General features: G+C 51.5%; 1 protein-coding gene across 2 annotated transcripts in view; it reads right to left on the reverse strand.

The window, feature by feature from the left end:
- The window catches only part of PRKAG3 (protein kinase AMP-activated non-catalytic subunit gamma 3), a 389,089-nt gene that overhangs the window by 252,116 nt on the left and 119,757 nt on the right, over positions 1–17,216 (reverse strand). For both annotated transcript variants that reach the window (XM_085650087.1, XM_085650086.1), the window contains exon 2: positions 1,067–1,177. In XM_085650087.1, the coding sequence (XP_085506213.1) occupies positions 1,067–1,177 (111 nt within the window). The remainder of the gene's footprint in view (positions 1–1,066; positions 1,178–17,216) is intronic.

Below are 17,216 nucleotides of genomic sequence, written 5' to 3' on the forward strand. Positions count from 1 at the left end.
GCAACAGGTATAATGTAGACAGGGTGGGTGATCCCCCGTATAAAGGCTCATAGAAGTGGCGCAGTCAAATCTATGAGATTTCACTGCGCCACTTCTACGAGTTAACTGCGTCAAATCCATACACCTGTTTCACAGAAGGGGTAAGGACTGACGCAGGCCCTTTTACATGGGACTCGCCCATGTGAAATGAGACACTGCTGGAGTTGCTTCCGTTTTGCGGCACACTCCAGCAATGTGTCACTACTGCACCACCAAATACGTCAGGATTCCTGACGTATCTTCTCAATCCTTGCGACATGGAGCGCCTTTACAGTAAATACGGCGTATACAAGGTGTCGCAAGGAGGGCACAATCAAAAGTGTTGCATCGCTGTTTTCAACCAGCGATGCAACACTTTTCATAAATGAGGCCCTCATTCCCTGCAACGCAGGCACCCGTGCACCGTGGTACAAGAGTGCATGCATTGGTGCTAGGCTGCCGAAACGGCACCAGCGCAGGGAGAAAGGACAGGACTGTGTCGTATGCCATAGATACAGCGCATTCCGCCCTTCCACTGTGACACGGGGCAGTGAAGCTGATTTGCTGCGCTGCCCTGCGCCAGATCCCCATAAAGATGCCCACACGTCTGTGCCGGGTCTCTGACGTGTACAGCCTCGCTCTTGACCTGGTTTTGGGGGTCAGATAAATGTGAATAGCTCGCTCAGAGCTTAACTGTAACATCTATGTATCCGTGAGGGTCATATGTGGACTCTCCCAGGACCCCAGAGCCTGCACCTCTGTCATGCCCATGCTTCGGTCTCCACACATGATCTCCACTTCAGCTCCATGTGTGAGGGTATAGAAATGTGTGCTTGCCTCTGATTGGACAGCTTGCTGCCAGGGTGCTAGAGAATCCCCAGGTCACCCCAATCTGTGAGTCACAGACTTCCTTTTCTTTTGTTATTGAGCACGTCAATGTGGAGCGTGCGCAGATTTCTTTCTGATATTGTCATCGAAGCCCCTGAAAAGGTGGCACTGCTCGCCCACAGCCCCCGTCGAATGATCTGAGGATCCCAGTAGGTCTTACCAAGCGCGGGACATGATGGCGGATCTGAGGACTGATCTCCGTCTCAGCGTAAGATTCCGCGGCCAAGGATCCCGGTCCCTTCTGGCTCTTCTTCCTGCCCACAAGTCCATCCTGTGGAGAGACAAAGTGTATTACAGGTCATTGGAGGAACCCTGCAGATGTTTCTTCATACATAGGAGAAGGTTTAACGACAGATCATGGAGCTCATGAATTTATCTCACAAATCTGGCTAACAGGCTGAAGCACAAACGGCCACCAAACCCTGAAGAAGACCAGAGACTAGGAAGACCCTGACACTGTGCCAAGAAGCTCACTTTCAAAGACGAAGGCCCTTCCTGTCGTCTAGTCTTCTTCATACCCCTGACTTGGATAGGTGGTGAATGGATGTTGATGGTGGGCAGAGGCACTCTTTACAGGGCATCAAAGTGGGCAATGCTGGGCTGTCCTCTTTCTCTGTGGGCGCCTACTGTCCTATATGATACTTGTTGGGTTGAGCCTGGTTCTGATGGGGTGGGACGTGGAACCTTGGGTGGGATCTTGGGGAATGATAACGAGGGTTCTCAGGGACGAGGGCTCCTGCCTGACTTGGAGGCCAGTGGTCGCGTATGAATTGACTGGCGACCACTTACTGCTGGCGCCGTCTTTTCAATACTAGCACGGTGGGACCATGAACGCCTACCAGCTTGCCGCATCTGTACGTCTTTGAGACTCTCAGGAACCTCCAAACATGGCTGCCACACTCTGCAGATACTGTTTTGTGCAAGTACAATGAACTGTGCTGCTCTGTCGCGGTGTCCAGTGCTCATGGACATAGACTGGGGCAGCGCTAGCAGGGCAAAGGGGAAGGGAAAGGAGCATCTGACCTCAGCACTAGACTTTGGGGTGCAGATCACTAGAGATGTTCTCTCTGCCTCCAGAAACTCCAGAACACTGAAGCCTCCACTCAGCAGGGGTTGAGGGAGGGAAACAGAACCATGCTTGGCACCATTGAGAACGCATATTGTTGGGGCCTGGTGCAGTTCATTGTGCCAGCGTGGCACCGGTAATGGGCAGAGACTACCTTAAGAGGTCTGTTTACAAACTAGTGGGTCTGAAGAGCAGCTGGAAGTCGCATGGTTCTCAACTGTTGGAACTATGATACTCCTTCCAACCCTTGGCATGGCTGGCATTATTACACAATATTCTTGGTATCACTAAGATGACATCACGCAGGTGAACATGGATCGCTCAGTCCTCCACGGTGGCCAAGATATGTCTCCATTGGCTCTGGAGAACGGCAGAGAACTCAAACTCAACCACCAAAATGTCTCTGAGGGCCCTTTTCTAAAGGACCATCACGCGGCCTAGGCTCCCCTAGAACAACACCCATGACCCTAAGCACCCTGGTGCCCACTACCGGTCCGACATCAGGCCTGGTCTTGTTGTCTATTGTTTAGTCCTGTTTAGGTTTGCTTCATATGGCCAGTTGAGAATTGTCTGTCCCCGATTTTCTGACCTGTGGACCCCATGTGACACCCCCTCAGGGGCAACGCTATTAATAGCACAGCATGTGCAGCAGCACCAGGACCTAGGGCAGTGAGAACTTCAACATGGCTGTATTTTCCTACCAGACGAAGGGATGGGAGCAATTTTCTCATTTGCATTGTGGCCCATGAGACCTTTCCTGTGCCACTACTGCACACCATTGCACCCCACCACCATTGTTCTGCCCCGGCTCTTCCAGTCCTCTTTCTACCACCCTCCTGTCTTCCTTATTTCTCCACCCTTCTTTATTTTGCACTCACTGCTCTCTTCACTTAATGTCTCAAATAGTGAACTTTCTAACACCAATACTGTGCCCTGATTACACCACAGTTGTTTTATGCTGTGCTGTAAAGGTTTGAAAGAAAACTGTTTGATGAAGAATTGTTTCCCAAAAAAAGAATGAACTCTCATTAGTGTGCAATAGGTATTCCAATGTGTGAGTGTGTGTGTGTTGTGTGTGAGTGTGTGTGTGTGTATGTGTGGCATGTGAGTGTGTGTGACATGTGAGTGTGTGTTTGTGGCGTGTGAGTGTGTGTGTGCATGTGCTTGTGTGTGTGTGAGTGTGTGTGTGGGTGTGTGTGTGAGTGTGTGAGTGAGTGTATGTGTGTATGTGTGTGTGTGCGTGTGTGTATGTGGCTGTGTGTGAGTGTGTAGTGTGTGTATGTGTTGGTGTGTGTGTGTATGCATGCAGGTGTGTGTGTGTGTAAATGAACCACTCATTTTGTCATTCATGCCGACATAAGAGGGAGCCACTAAGGCGTGCACAGTTAGGAAACTGGTGGCCTGTTTAGATGTATTATTAAACAGGAAGACCGAGGTCCAAAAAGGGCAGAAAAGGCATTAGTGACAGGAGATAGATGGCCTCATTTATACTTCCTGCGCTATCCCATTTCTTTCCTGCACATTATTCGCTCATGCGGAGTTACTGATTCCGCGTGAGCGAATAATGCCTAAAAATACACACACAAAAAATGAATGTGTCATTGTGTAAAGTACCTGGTGCTCAAGTCAAGCACACCAATACCTTTGGGTCGAGTTAGAGCTATTGCAGGAAAAAAGGGCCATATTCATGGAAAAGTTCTCCTTTTTAGGTCTCGAAAAGACATGTTGTGTTCAATATGTCAGCTTCAGCCCGCCCATATGCTTACCATTTGCTTGCTCCATTGTCACTCTCAAATCCTTTGTCCCCGTCTGTCTATGGCATGAATGCGTCATGCCTCTTCCTGTGTTTGGTTTTTCCCCAGAGCATTGACCAAGTATTTGCGTCCATCCGCTGCTCCCGTTTTAGGAGTTTTGTTTTTTTTGGTCTTAGAGCATTCCATACGAGGGCTCGTGTTTTCACTCGCTCCATCCTCCGTCACCTGATTTGTTTTTATGCAGTTTTCTGTAGCACGAATAGCACCCGAAGGTATTATTGGAGCACTTTAAATGAGCACCAGTTACTTTGTAAGGCTGCCCGGGGTGGGGGTTGCGCAGCGGCCCGCCCCCTTGAGGGCGGCCGCCTTAGTGCCACAGGAAGGCACAGGGGTGGGAGGTCGTGTCCCTGGGCTTGACCTAGGGAGACCCCAGTCAGGTAGCTGCTTCCGGCGGGGAGGAGCCAAGGGGGGGGTACATATTCGGTCCCCGCCCCCTCCTCGCCCTCTTGTCCGCTCGTTTGCCTTGTGGTCATGCGTCGTGCGGGATTGCCCTGTCGCGTGGTTGATGGCCGGCCTCTTCGGTATGACGGTGAGTCGGGCCCACTGCCTCACGCACTGGGGGCCCCTGGTCTGGCGGCGAGGAGTGTCGTCCACATGTCGGGTGCGAAGGATCCCATGGGGTCCGGGCATGCCGCGGTCGGGGGTTTGACCGGTGTTGGTTGTGGAATTAGTTTGGAGGCAGGGGGATATGCCTGGGACTAGCTGGGAACAAGTTCTCCGTAAAAAGTTCTGGGGCACATTGTTTGCGAGGGGCTGTTGGGGCACGTTTTCGCAGGTCATGCGACGAGCCTGGACCATAAGAGAGGCTAATTTCAGCTATTGATCTCATAGTGCATGTTGGTTTGATCCCTGGAATCAAGTTGGCAGCTTCTCTTTTGTTTTTTGTACTCCATTAATGGCAACCGCATGGATACATATTGCGTCTGTTCGCACGCCTTTTGGTGGGGGCGTGGCCACGGCTTCTTACATTGTTAAAGGCATTCGGTGTGGCGCAGATCCGTCTTGGTGGTGCGTTGGTGGCGCAATGCTTTGGGGGCGATCCCATTCAGGTTTATTGTGCCACTGTTAAGAACCCAAAAACGTATTTCATTGACTTCCTATTATTGTCTCTCAGCTCGAACTTGTTGGACTGAGAGCGAAAGAAGCTGGCACTGCACTGCATAGCTGATATTTTGGGGCTGGGAACACGGGAATTATGCTGTGGTGCGGTTGTTAGCGCGCTGCTACGGGGACGATACAATCTAGAAGAGCTCAATTAATAAGGCAGCAGACGGGGACGCAGCGGACAGCGGTGAGGCTGTCTCGGTGTGCAGAGGCCGGACAGTCTTCGGTTCGGGCGTGGCCCTTGCTACCATAATATGAATAGGCAGTGGGATATGATTACCATTGCCAGTTCTCCGAAACTGCATCGAACACCACGGATACTGCAGGGGAAAGATCCCGGGAAGTGCATGACTATTCGAACGGAACGGCATTTCCTGAACAGTATTAGCATGTAGTGACAGCTGTGTAATAATTGGTACTAATGGCAGTTATTTGCGTTGTATACCAGAAGCAATGCCATTAGCACAGTGGTTCGGGCCGGTGCCCCCAGAGTCCGCAGGCATGGTTTGGACTCCTGCCACGCGTGAGTGGGAACGTTTGTAAAAACCAGGCTCTCGACTCAGCTAGGTGTTAAAAGGAAGGCTGGAACTAGCGCGCACCGATTGGAAACGTGTGCCAGTCAGAGAGCGTTGCGGTATAATATCAATTTCGGGCTGCCCGGGGGTCGCGGTGGCCTCACAGTAGCGGGCATCATTTCTCTCCAGGGCCTATGGCTTCTAGCGCTCGACGCAGAGGCTGTGCCTTAGCGGGCAGGACGGCCTAATGAGTCTGTGGAATCAGGTTTTGAAGAGGATGTGGCCTAACGGCTAAAGCGGCCGACCTCGAGGCTGCGGAACCGGGTTCGAGTCTCGGCAGGAACACTCAACATCCTTTGATCCCTTGCAGGGGCACTGTTAGCCCCCCCCCCCCCCCACGCACGGAGCGGCACGGGTATCCCTGGGGGAGGGCGCGGCGCAGCGATCTGTGGCACCCCCTCTCGGGGTCGCCTACCAGTGAGTGGGATTAGTGTAGCACGTCAATACAATCAGGGTGATTAGACGAGCGGGGTTCGATCCCCGGGGTTTGTCGTCAGCAATAGGAATCTAACCCTCATATGTTACTTATTTGTCTGGGAGAGTAGGTGGCCCTCCGGCTACGCTGCGACGAGGTGCGGTAACCAGAGTTGGTGTGTGAATACGGGTATGTATATCCCTTCAACTCCCCCGGGACAAACCACTTCTTCCGGGATGGAAGGTGTGATGCACCATGGGGCAAGGCCGTGCGCTTCTATACCTTCGGGTAGCTTCGTGCGCCTACGTGATATTGCCCCTTTTTCTGTGCGGGTAACCAGGGTTCGGGCCTCAGATCGGGTCGCAGCCGGGGAGTATTGTGGGTAGGAGGTGGTCCGCTTGCTAGACTGCCGACCTTGGGGCTTGAAATATATGGGTCGAGCCTCGGGGTCGTGCCACATCCGGTGACTCGGGCCAAGTCACTGTATCTCCCGTGCCTGAATGTGCAATGGAAACACGGTGCTCGTGTAAGCGCTCCTTTTCCGGCAGGTAGAGTCGCACTATAATTTTTATCTCCTCAGTAGTGGCGACACGGAGAGGTATGCATGCGCACGGGGGGCACGTGGGCTATGCTGTGGCATCTGCAGGTTACGGGCTTTAATCCATTGTGCGGCCCCCAGCTTTCCATCCGGCAGCCGTGGCTAAAAAGAACAGTACTGCTCAGTGGGCGCATGTTTCGCATGTATGAGGCCCCAGGCTGGCAATGGCACCATGTTTTTGAGCCTCGGGGTCGCGTACGCACAATTGGATTGCGTGCATGTCGCTTACACTCCCGTCCCTGAAGGTGGAGACGCGCTATATTGTGTTTAAGTAGTTTTACACAATGAGAGGTGGTGATTGCTCTGAGATATGCTTTTGTGACATATCACATTCCTTGGGTGACATATATGATTTTGGGAGTTGCAGGCTGGGCCTGGCCTGACTACGTGTTGGTGTTTTTCTGCTGCATTACATCCTGTGGAGAAGTCAATCCCGGTAGGCATGCATCCTCACTCCCTAGTCATTGCCTCAGCTAGTTAGGGAGCCCTGCAGACCAGTTGTTTTTACTTTTATTCCATACTTGAAGCTGGCGCAGGGCGCACCTGGCTCTGTTGGTGTCTTTCATGGAGAATTGGCGGTTTACTGGTGTGGAGGGACAGCCCAGCTGTCGTATTCGCAGGCAGGCTGACATGAGGGTAGAATAGCTCTCGGTGGGCCTTGCAATTGAGCTAGGAGGGGTACTTATTTCACTATATGCAATCATAAGCACTGAGCAGCCAATAGATGGGCTTGGTGTAAGTAGTGCTCCTCGCTTTGTATATATAGAGATGCGAGGATATGTGCGCAGTATGTCAGGTTCCGGGAAATCAGGTTTATCGTGTCATCGCCTTTGCGCTCACATACACAGACATTTGTATGTTTTAAATGTATTTTGTCGTAGTGTTTGGTGACCCTGCCTCACCATGCCTGAACCGAGGCATTTTCCAAATGATATGCCTGCTTGCCGCAATTATGACTCATTGATCTTATGCAACAAAGAGGCATGGCCAAGCCAGTACTATTAGCTTTGGTATGTTCAGCGTCACAGGAGTACAGATCGGGCTGCCAAGATGGAGAGCTGGGGAGATGAGTTACCCTGTCGGCTAGGGCGCTGGGCCTTGGACATGGGGAACTGGGTGGGCGTCTCGGCAATGACGCTAAAACATCCTGTGATTCTGGGCAAATCGCTTAATCTCCCTTGTGTGTGGGCACAGCTGGGATCTGCGTAGGTCAACAATAGTGGGGTATGTCGCAGGTCCTCTCCTGCCCAGGTCTCATAGAAGGGCAAGTTACTTGGGCATGCTCCTTGCTGTAGTTCAGCACACGAATCTATGCATGTGTAGGTAAGGGCAGGTTTTATCCCAAGGAGGGCAAATTACATACATCCTCCAGTACTCCTAGATACAGGCAGGCCCAGTTCCACCTCTTCCTGTGGGAGGCTAGCAACTCCGGGGGATACTAAGCATACCGGGGCATAGTTTGTTCAGCACCAAGGGCCACTGTAGGTCAGCAGGTAAGGTACTTGGGATAGGACTCAGCAAGTAAGTAGGATGGGCGGGGTAGGGGTCAACCCACTGGGGGTGCAGTGACTGCAATTTTGGCCACATCACGATCCTTCCATCAATACTTCTTGCCTCATGCATGAGTTTTTCATATCAGCCTGGAATCACAGCAGTTATTTTGCAGGCAAACTCTGAGGCGGTAGCACGCATTATGGTCATGTTAGGTAGCCGGTCTACGGGGATTTATTTACAGGTCTCAGGTATGAAACTGGCACATTTCTTAGGTGTACTTGCACTTGGCAGGGAGATCGCGGTGTAATCCTCAGCTCAAGGATCCTTTCCAAACAAGATAGCCCACCAGGGGATGTGCCTGCTGTTAACCCCATGTATAATGGGCAGTGCATCAGTAGCTAGCTCTGCCTCTCACTCCTGGAGTGTGATAAAAGTAGTAACAGTTACACATTGCAATTCACAGCTTTATTAAATAGCAAGTAATTTTACGATTGTCTGAGGGTGCGATGCACAGTTATCAGTGTAAGGTTTCCACTACCCCGGCACAACGTCACATAGATTGGGCATCTAGGACACATGCTAGATGCTCTGCCGCCACCCTAATGGGAGGTTAACCCACATTGCCAGCTGGTTGACAAGGGTTGCAATGGGTAGTGCCGCCATGCGGCAATGAGTTGAAGGGTAGATAGTACTGGCAGGTCCGGCTCGCCACTTACAACAGGGAGCTCATAGGAGGGGTCAAGCTAAAGAATCTGGAACGCTCACCGGCTGGCAAATTAGGCCGAGTGGACTTGGAACGCCTAGTGTTGAGTGAGTGTTATTGTTTCCTGGTCGTTCTTGGTCTCCTGAGGGTAGGAAGACCTAGCGGCAAGGAACAGCTAGGGTTGTTTTCGTGTGCTTCAGTCATAAAAACAAAAAAAAAAAAAAAAAGGGGCCCTGGCTCACACGGTAGTGGGCAAAGATCACTCACGCCACAGGTGCTGAGGCCTGGCGTTGGGCTCCCAGGTTACTTCGGAGGGGCTAGGCCTTCAGATGCTGAAAGGATGTCCGTTGTTATTTACTCGATTGTTGATCGGTGGGTTATTTCCTGGGTCTTCCAGGGGTGTAGAGCATTAGGCGCTTGTCTTTTCATCGGGTCGGTTTGATGCGGGATGGTGGTTTTGGGGCAGGTCACAGGCTGCCTCCTCTCGCTGTGTTTGTATTTCTAGGTGTGGTCAGGTCAAGTGACGGAGGAGAGCAATCATCGCGTGTTACAGCTGGGCATGAAGGAAGGCCAGGCAAGATTGTAGCGTAGGCAGATAGTGGTACTGATCGGGGACTGGTGTGGGTCTCAATGGCAGGCCGCCATGCAAGGGGACCATGTACCTAGGGCACGTACATCAGGCAGTGACATGTGAACTGGGACCATGTGTACTAGAATATGCAGGAGTGGTTCCCACCACGGTCGGTCAGATGGGAAGTTGTCATCTTGATTCTCACTGGATACCCTCACTCCACCACGCCTATTGTAAGCTGAGGACGCCTGTTGACGCTGTTAGACCTGCTATTAGTTAGTACCGCACTGCTGTGCCTTGGCCCGGTTTGTCTCGCATCAGGGCCAGTTTGGGGGTACCGGCGAGTTGTTTGCTCCTCGGCTGAAGCGGGCGCTGCTAGAACAGGGCATGATTGATGAGGCCAGGCAGCATGACAAAGGTCTTTTCGGCACTGGCAGAATGGTGCAGGCGGCGAAGTAGTGCCATTACAGAACATGGATTTGTCAACATTCAGCTAGGAAATGATTAGCAGCAGGAAGGTATTAAACCAGGGTGAGCAATTGGTTTTGGTTTCGTGCTCAACAGGAGCAAGGGAATTGCATTCTGTCCCATCAGGGTACGGGGACCGTCTATAGCACCAGATACTGTAATGCTGCCATCTTCGCCCTGGGCTGGGGGGTCAATGTCTTCCAACTTTACAGCCAGACTCTGAGCAGGCAAAGGCATACTTGCGATGGTGCAATGGGCACTCAGCAGTAGAGTTAGATGGGTCATCATACCCCGGTATGACGCAGTGATGAAACATAGGTTATGGCCTCACACGACCAGGCACTCGAGGGCAGCTGTGGCGGGGGTGTGCCAGTGCCAAGAGGGTGCGGGTTGCCTGTTAGGGCTGCTGGCTTGGAGGGAGCACTACTCTGATCGCCACAAGGGCACGTTTGTTTCATAGAAGGCTGAACTGTTACTTTTATGGCATGGTGCCAGTTGCTTTAGTTATGCGCATGTTTCTTGGCAGTGTCAAACATTCAGAACGAAATGCTGGTGGTTAGCCTGTTGTCAGGCTGTTCAGAGGTATTTTAGCTCAGGCATGGCCAAGCATGGGTTATAGGCCGGTGGTCTGCCCTGGGATTCGTGTTAACAGGCAGGTGAAGCAGCAGAACTTGGAGGGGCTTGGGTTTGACCTCTGGGTACTAGGGCAGAGTCTGGTTGCTCACTGAGTAGCACGCCCTTGAGTTTGGCGAAACAGGTACCTTTGCGAGCATCAGTACCGGGTAACTTCGCCCGCCCGACAGCACTGGCTGGCAGCTATGCAGGTTGTGGAAGTGGCCTTCCAACAGGGGCCTATGGTCTATATGATTAAGGGAAGCACCGGGGGAACACTTTAAGCTATAAATCTGTTGGAGACCAATTGGCTTTTCCAGTATTCAAATAGAGAAGCATTTTACACGTTGTTCTCCTCTGTGGTCACTCTGACCTGTCTCTCCCTGGTATACTAGCAGAATTTTGGGAGGGCAAGGCTTTACATTTGGTGGTGACTGATGGAATACGATGGGCATACTCCAACGGAGTGAAAGAGGAAGGAAGGCAGGCTGGGCACTGCCAGGCAGGAGTGTCTTGGCAAAGGGATTGTTATTTAGCCATGCAAAGGCAACTTTGGACCATCGCCTATTTAGGTTTAAGGTCATTTCAGTCAAATCCACGGAGGAGTTTAGAAAGGTTGGGGGAACCTGTCCTGATGGTGCACGCTGGCCGCCGGCCCGGTTGGGCGTAGACTTGTTTTGACTGGACCTGGGAGAAGCCCGGTATCAGTATGCTGTAGGTATGATGGCCTACCAGGAGCCATGCGCAGTTGCGCAGAGCAAAGAGGTCTTGGCTTCATCAGGCATGGTCTTATACACGCCAAGTCCACAGGGTGCCGGGAGGGAGATGGGGTGCACCTCCCTAGTTTAGGCACGGTTCTTTTCCTACTGGACCTAGGGGAAGCTTTGGCTGCAGGCTGTTAGTAATAGGCTACCTTGGCAAGGAGCCCGCTCAGGAGAAGCCATTGAGGTGTCAAGGAGAAAAGTTAATAGCGCCATGTGCAAGTTCACTGAGCTAAGAGGCTTTGGCTTCATCAGGCATGGCCTTTTACACGCCAAATCAACAGGGTGTCTGGAGGGTGATGGGGTGCACCTCTCCACGCTAGGCATGAATTTAATTTTACTTGACCTTGGTGAAGCCTTGGCAGCTGCGGGTTGCGAATAGACTGGACCTACTGGGCCTGGGGAAGCTTTGGCTGCAGCAGGTTGTAAGGAAATAGGTCTACCTTGGTGGGGGGCCCTGGTAGTGACGGTGGCCACTCCCAAGGCTGTGGAGGAGTTACAGGGCGATCCAGGGTCTGCACATACCAAGGGGTATAGCATGCAGCAGCACCGTGTGGTGCTAAGCCAGGATACCCAGGGATCTTTTAGCGTGTCCACTGGAAGACCTACGGCGCCCCGCTAACCGACAGGCGGTTGTGGGTCTGAGCAACCGGGGGCTGCCATGTATGCTCCGCCCACCCATCACGGGGGGGCGTGGTGAAGCATGTGGACTGGAGGTCCACGGATGGGAGGGGTGGACCCTCCCAACATTTGGTGGTCACCAATTGGCGTTGCCATGGTGACTCTAGGCTTATCAGACGGGCAGGCGGCATGGGGCTGGCCTGCCCTGGGATCGCCCGTAAGATAACCCACCGTGTTTGCATATTTATTATGCTAATAAACCTGCAGCAATATTTCTCCACTTACATTCAGTGTCATGTGTTTTATTATGATTATGTACTGATGTATGCTATGATAACGGTTGCCGATATTGGCACTATGTAAGGCTGCCCGGGGTGGGGGTTGCGCAGCGGCCCGCCCCCTTGAGGGCGGCCGCCTTAGTGCCACAGGAAGGCACAGGGGTGGGAGGTCGTGTCCCTGGGCTTGACCTAGGGAGACCCCAGTCAGGTAGCTGCTTCCGGCGGGGAGGAGCCAAGGGGGGGGTACATATTCGGTCCCCGCCCCCTCCTCGCCCTCTTGTCCGCTCGTTTGCCTTGCCCGCCCATCCGCTTACCCGGCATCAGGAGGGACAAGAAGGGGGGGGAAGGTTTTTCTAACAACTTTCACTTTTGTGTTGCAGGAGGAGTTACAGGGCGATCCAGGGTCTGCACATACCAAGGGGTATAGCATGCAGCAGCACCGTGTGGTGCTAAGCCAGGATACCCAGGGATCTTTTAGCGTGTCCACTGGAAGACCTACGGCGCCCCGCTAACCGACAGGCGGTTGTGGGTCTGAGCAACCGGGGGCTGCCATGTATGCTCCGCCCACCCATCACGGGGGGGCGTGGTGAAGCATGTGGACTGGAGGTCCACGGATGGGAGGGGTGGACCCTCCCAACATTTGGTGGTCACCAATTGGCGTTGCCATGGTGACTCTAGGCTTATCAGACGGGCAGGCGGCATGGGGCTGGCCTGCCCTGGGATCGCCCGTAAGATAACCCACCGTGTTTGCATATTTATTATGCTAATAAACCTGCAGCAATATTTCTCCACTTACATTCAGTGTCATGTGTTTTATTATGATTATGTACTGATGTATGCTATGATAACGGTTGCCGATATTGGCACTATACACAAGGCCACATTCAAGCACCTTTCCAAGACTGTACGACTTATAGGGTTGTCATACCAGAGCAGGCAGACAAAGTTATAAAGCAAACATACAGCTAACTTCATCGACTTACACATGCTCTTTGCGGCCAAAGTGATACATAGAGCCCACCCTGGTTTATTGGTCACGTTTTAATGAGGTTTCCTGCAGCGCGAGCACCACCCAAAGGTATTATTGGAGCGCTTCACATGAGCACCAGTTACTTTACACGAGGCACATCCATTTTTGTAGTCACAGAGAGAGTAAGGGCCTGAATACGATCTTGGCGGACAGGGTTACTCCATCACAAACGTGACAGATATCCTGTCCGCCACATTACAATCCCATTATATCCTATGAAGCGGGTAAGTTAGCGAACGGGATAACCGTCACGTTTGTGACGGAGTATCCCATCCACCAAGATTGTAACCAGGCTCTAAGTGACTTGCCCAGGATCACATGATGTTGAGCCAATGCTGAGACTCGTGCCCAGTTTCCCTGCTCCATATTCGGTAGCTCTGGCCGTCACGCCACATCCTCTCCTCCTGTTGCCTTGATGTGGCCTGAACCTCCAGCAGCACGTGCAATACACATCTGCGAAGCACCTTTCCAAGACTGTACGGACACATACGGTTGTCATATCAGAGCAGGCAGACAAATATATAAAGCGAACATGCAGCTGACTTCACCAACCTACAGATGCTCTTTGTGGCCAAAAAATACAGAGTCCACCCTGGTTTATTGATCCTGTTTCTTTTTATTAATGCAGTTTTATATAGCACGAACACAAATCAAAGGTATTATTCGAGTGCTTTACATGAGCACCAGTTACTTTACACAAGGACTTTCATTTTTGTAGGCACGGGGAGATTAACTGATTTGTCGAGGATCAAAGGATGTTGAGCCAACACCGAGACTCGAACCCGGTTTCTCAGCTCCATAGTTGGCAGCTCTGGCCGTAAGGCCACATCCTCTCCTCCTGTTGTCCAGAAGTGGCCTGAACCTCTGACAGCACGTGCCATTAATGGTTCGATTAAACGCCTCTGTTTATGCTCTCAGCATTTAGAAGAAACAGGAAACTGAAGATATGTCACACGCCCCTCATACTCAGCATTTTATTCACCCTTAAAGATATCATGCCGAGCAGGAACAAGTAACAGACGCATCCTCATGGCGTCCTTCAGGCTGCATATATATATATATATATTTCTTCAGCAGGTGCATCAACCCACCAAGCTATGTTGTGCCTCATAGTATGAAGGTTAAGTTGCTCTGAGGCAGTTGAGCGTCAGCATTTGTTGCACTGCCCAGATCTCAAAATACTGACTGTGTACTCACGGAGGCGTAGGAGAGAGCTGCCCTAACGCGGATTGTACAAAACAGAAAATAAACAAAAATAAAGGGGCAAACCCAGAAAACGAGGTCAAATCACGGCTTCACTGCTTAAATTGTGTTCTCTTGGGCTACTTGGATAAAAGACATTATCAAGGCCAATAGCTTTTGCATCTGCGAGACCTATTGGCTTTGCCAATGCTTGTTGTAACGATTCGGTTTTCTTGAGTTTTAGGTGGCTGCACCTGAATGAGCCCAATATGCAGACCGTTTCAGCCGCCGGTCCTAAAAGCAGGAAGCATGTGAGTGCGCATGCTCCTGTATTTGTTGTGAAGGTAGAAAGTCAAGCTTCACTGCCTTTGGGGCATATTATTAACGGCCAGCAATAATTATCGCTGGCCGTGCTTAGCGATAATTTTGTTATCGCAGGCTATCTCTGGAATTTATCGCCCTGGTAGTGCGTAATTAACAACGCGTTTCTCCAGGGCGATAAAAGTTCCAGAGATAGCGAGGTTGTCACCGTTCTGCAGGGAACATCGCTGGTTTTCCAGCGATGTTCCCTGCAAAACGGCGATAACCTTGCTGATATGACCCACAGGGTCGTATCAGCATAATCCACCCCAATGTTAGGGATAGGTAAGTCTGCATTTTAGCAGATGTTAGTTTTTGGAGAAAACAGAAGTTTTCTCCAAAAACTAACGTGTGCTACAATGCTGGGGCAGTCTTGTAAATATCGCAATGTGAACATCAGCGATATTTACAAGGTTGTCCTGCCCAGTGACGCCCACTTTGCATCTCATTAGAGATGCAAAGGGAGGCGTGGGGTAAAAGGGTGCTAACATGCGCTAATGCATATTAGCACACTCTAGTTAATAGGGCGATAGTTTTATCTCCGCTTTTTTGGCTTTAAAAGCCAAAAAAGCGGAGATAAAGCCCTTGTAAATATGCCCCTTTGTTCGTTATGTGCGCCAAAAAACACAACCCTACTTGTGGAAGCTCGGGGTCCTGCCATAATAGATCATCATTCATAATTACAGCAAGGGGAAGCAAGCCTATCAGATACATTTGCCTATCTTGCTAGGGGTAGCTCAGTATTAAAAATAGGCAATGCATGAAGGAGGTGGCATTAGAATGGCCATGGGTTCGATTCCTGGTGATGGCGAAGAGTGGGTGCGCAACCTCGGCACAGGTGGAATTCCAGCGGCATTCTCTGTAATTAGTGGTCGGAGGAAGGTGTGCGTAAATACAGCAAAATAAACCGACATTGGCAAAGCTGATAGGTATCGCCTATGCGAGACCTATTGACATTGTCAATGATTTTTTAAGATGTTGCACAGCAGTTTTGGCTGCTAGACAACATGGCTTAAAGACAATCAAAAGAAAGTACAACCATGCAGCTAGCGTTGACTGAGCCATTGCACTTTTTAAAAATGTACTTTAAGCCATGTTGCACAGCAGCTCCCGCTGCTGTGGAATATGCTTTAAAACAGTGCAGGTGTTTAGAGGTGGCAAGCAACATGAGGGAGAAGAGCGGGAAACAAACAATGGGGATATTCACAAGAACGTGTGCTAAACATCACCACAAAATGCTAACGCAACTTTACACATCGCAGCCTATTGCGGGAAAATAACCCCGTGTCAACGTGGAATTCACAACAAGGCGGTACCATGCAGTAGTCTGCCGAAACCTCAGCCAATGTCCGCGATACAACCACCTCGATGGAGATAAACACAAACCTCAAAGCGAAAAAATATGCGATGGGCCAAAGCATGATGAGGAAATCAGCGATAAGCAGCGCCAGGCCTGCAATACACACATGGCAGGCGGGAAAAATCACTATAAAAGTAGAAAAAACACTCAAACACAAACTGACCAACACCCAAGCACCATGGAGACAGCCGGAGCAGGCGCAGAGGACGAGCGCAACCCCACAAGCACCCCGGACGACCAGCCTGGGACCTCGGGGACAGGGAAGGGCAAAGACAAGAAGAAGAGGAAGACGAAGTTCAGTCCGCAGGAAAACAGGATCCTAGTCACGGAGGTGATGGAACACCATCAACAAGTGTTCGTCACCTCCAACGTGTCATTGGGCACCAAAAATGGAATATGGCGGGGCATCGTGGACAAGGTGAATGCCGTCGGAAAGCACAAGAGGTCAATGGACAAGGTCAAGAGGCGATGGATGGACATCAAGCGCAAGACCGAGTATAAACTCGCAGCCAACAAGAAGGCAGCAATGCAGACAGGAGGTGGGAGCCCAGCGCTACAGCTCGTGCTGGATGACATGGAGGAGCTGGTGTCGACAGTCATCAGTGTGGAGACTGTGGCCGAAGTCGAGGGACCGGACACTGCTCGACAGGACACAACACAACCGCAACAGGGTGAGTGACCACCAGGTACTGGGGGATGGGTGGAGATGGCCACAATGGCACACATGCACAATCAAGCAGAGCACAGTGCACATCCACAATGACTCTGGGTCATGGCCCTGATCTACAGACTGTCACAATGTACAATGCAATGCTGTCTGAATGTCAACATGTACCATGCGGCTACATATATGTGGACACATTGTAATACACCATCTCCCCTTCACATTGCAGGGGCACCGTCAACACCTCCTTCAGAGCAGTCCCAGCCACTCTTCACTGATGACGAGGAGGACAACCCCAGCATCGACACCCAAGCCCTCCAAGATATCATTGACATCATCCGCAACTCACCTCCAGGATCAGGGCAGCCCAGCTGCATCGAGGAGACCCCACCCACTACCCAAACCAGCCAGCAGGAGGCACCTACAGCCCCGGCAGTCTCCCAAGACCCCCAGGAACAACACATGGCCTTCCAAAGCCTTGTGCTGGAGGGCCAGAGGGAGACGGCTGAGCAGGTGCGGGTAGGGTTCGACTTCATGGCCACCAAACTGGACGCCATCCATGGGTGTCTAGGTCCCATCAGGGACCAGCTCCAGTCCCTAACGGACACCCACGGCCTGCTCCATGGTCTCCAAT

This window comes from Triturus cristatus, chromosome 3_2 (genome assembly GCF_964204655.1).
Source record: "Triturus cristatus chromosome 3_2, aTriCri1.1, whole genome shotgun sequence".
Lineage (NCBI taxonomy): Eukaryota > Metazoa > Chordata > Amphibia > Caudata > Salamandridae > Triturus > Triturus cristatus.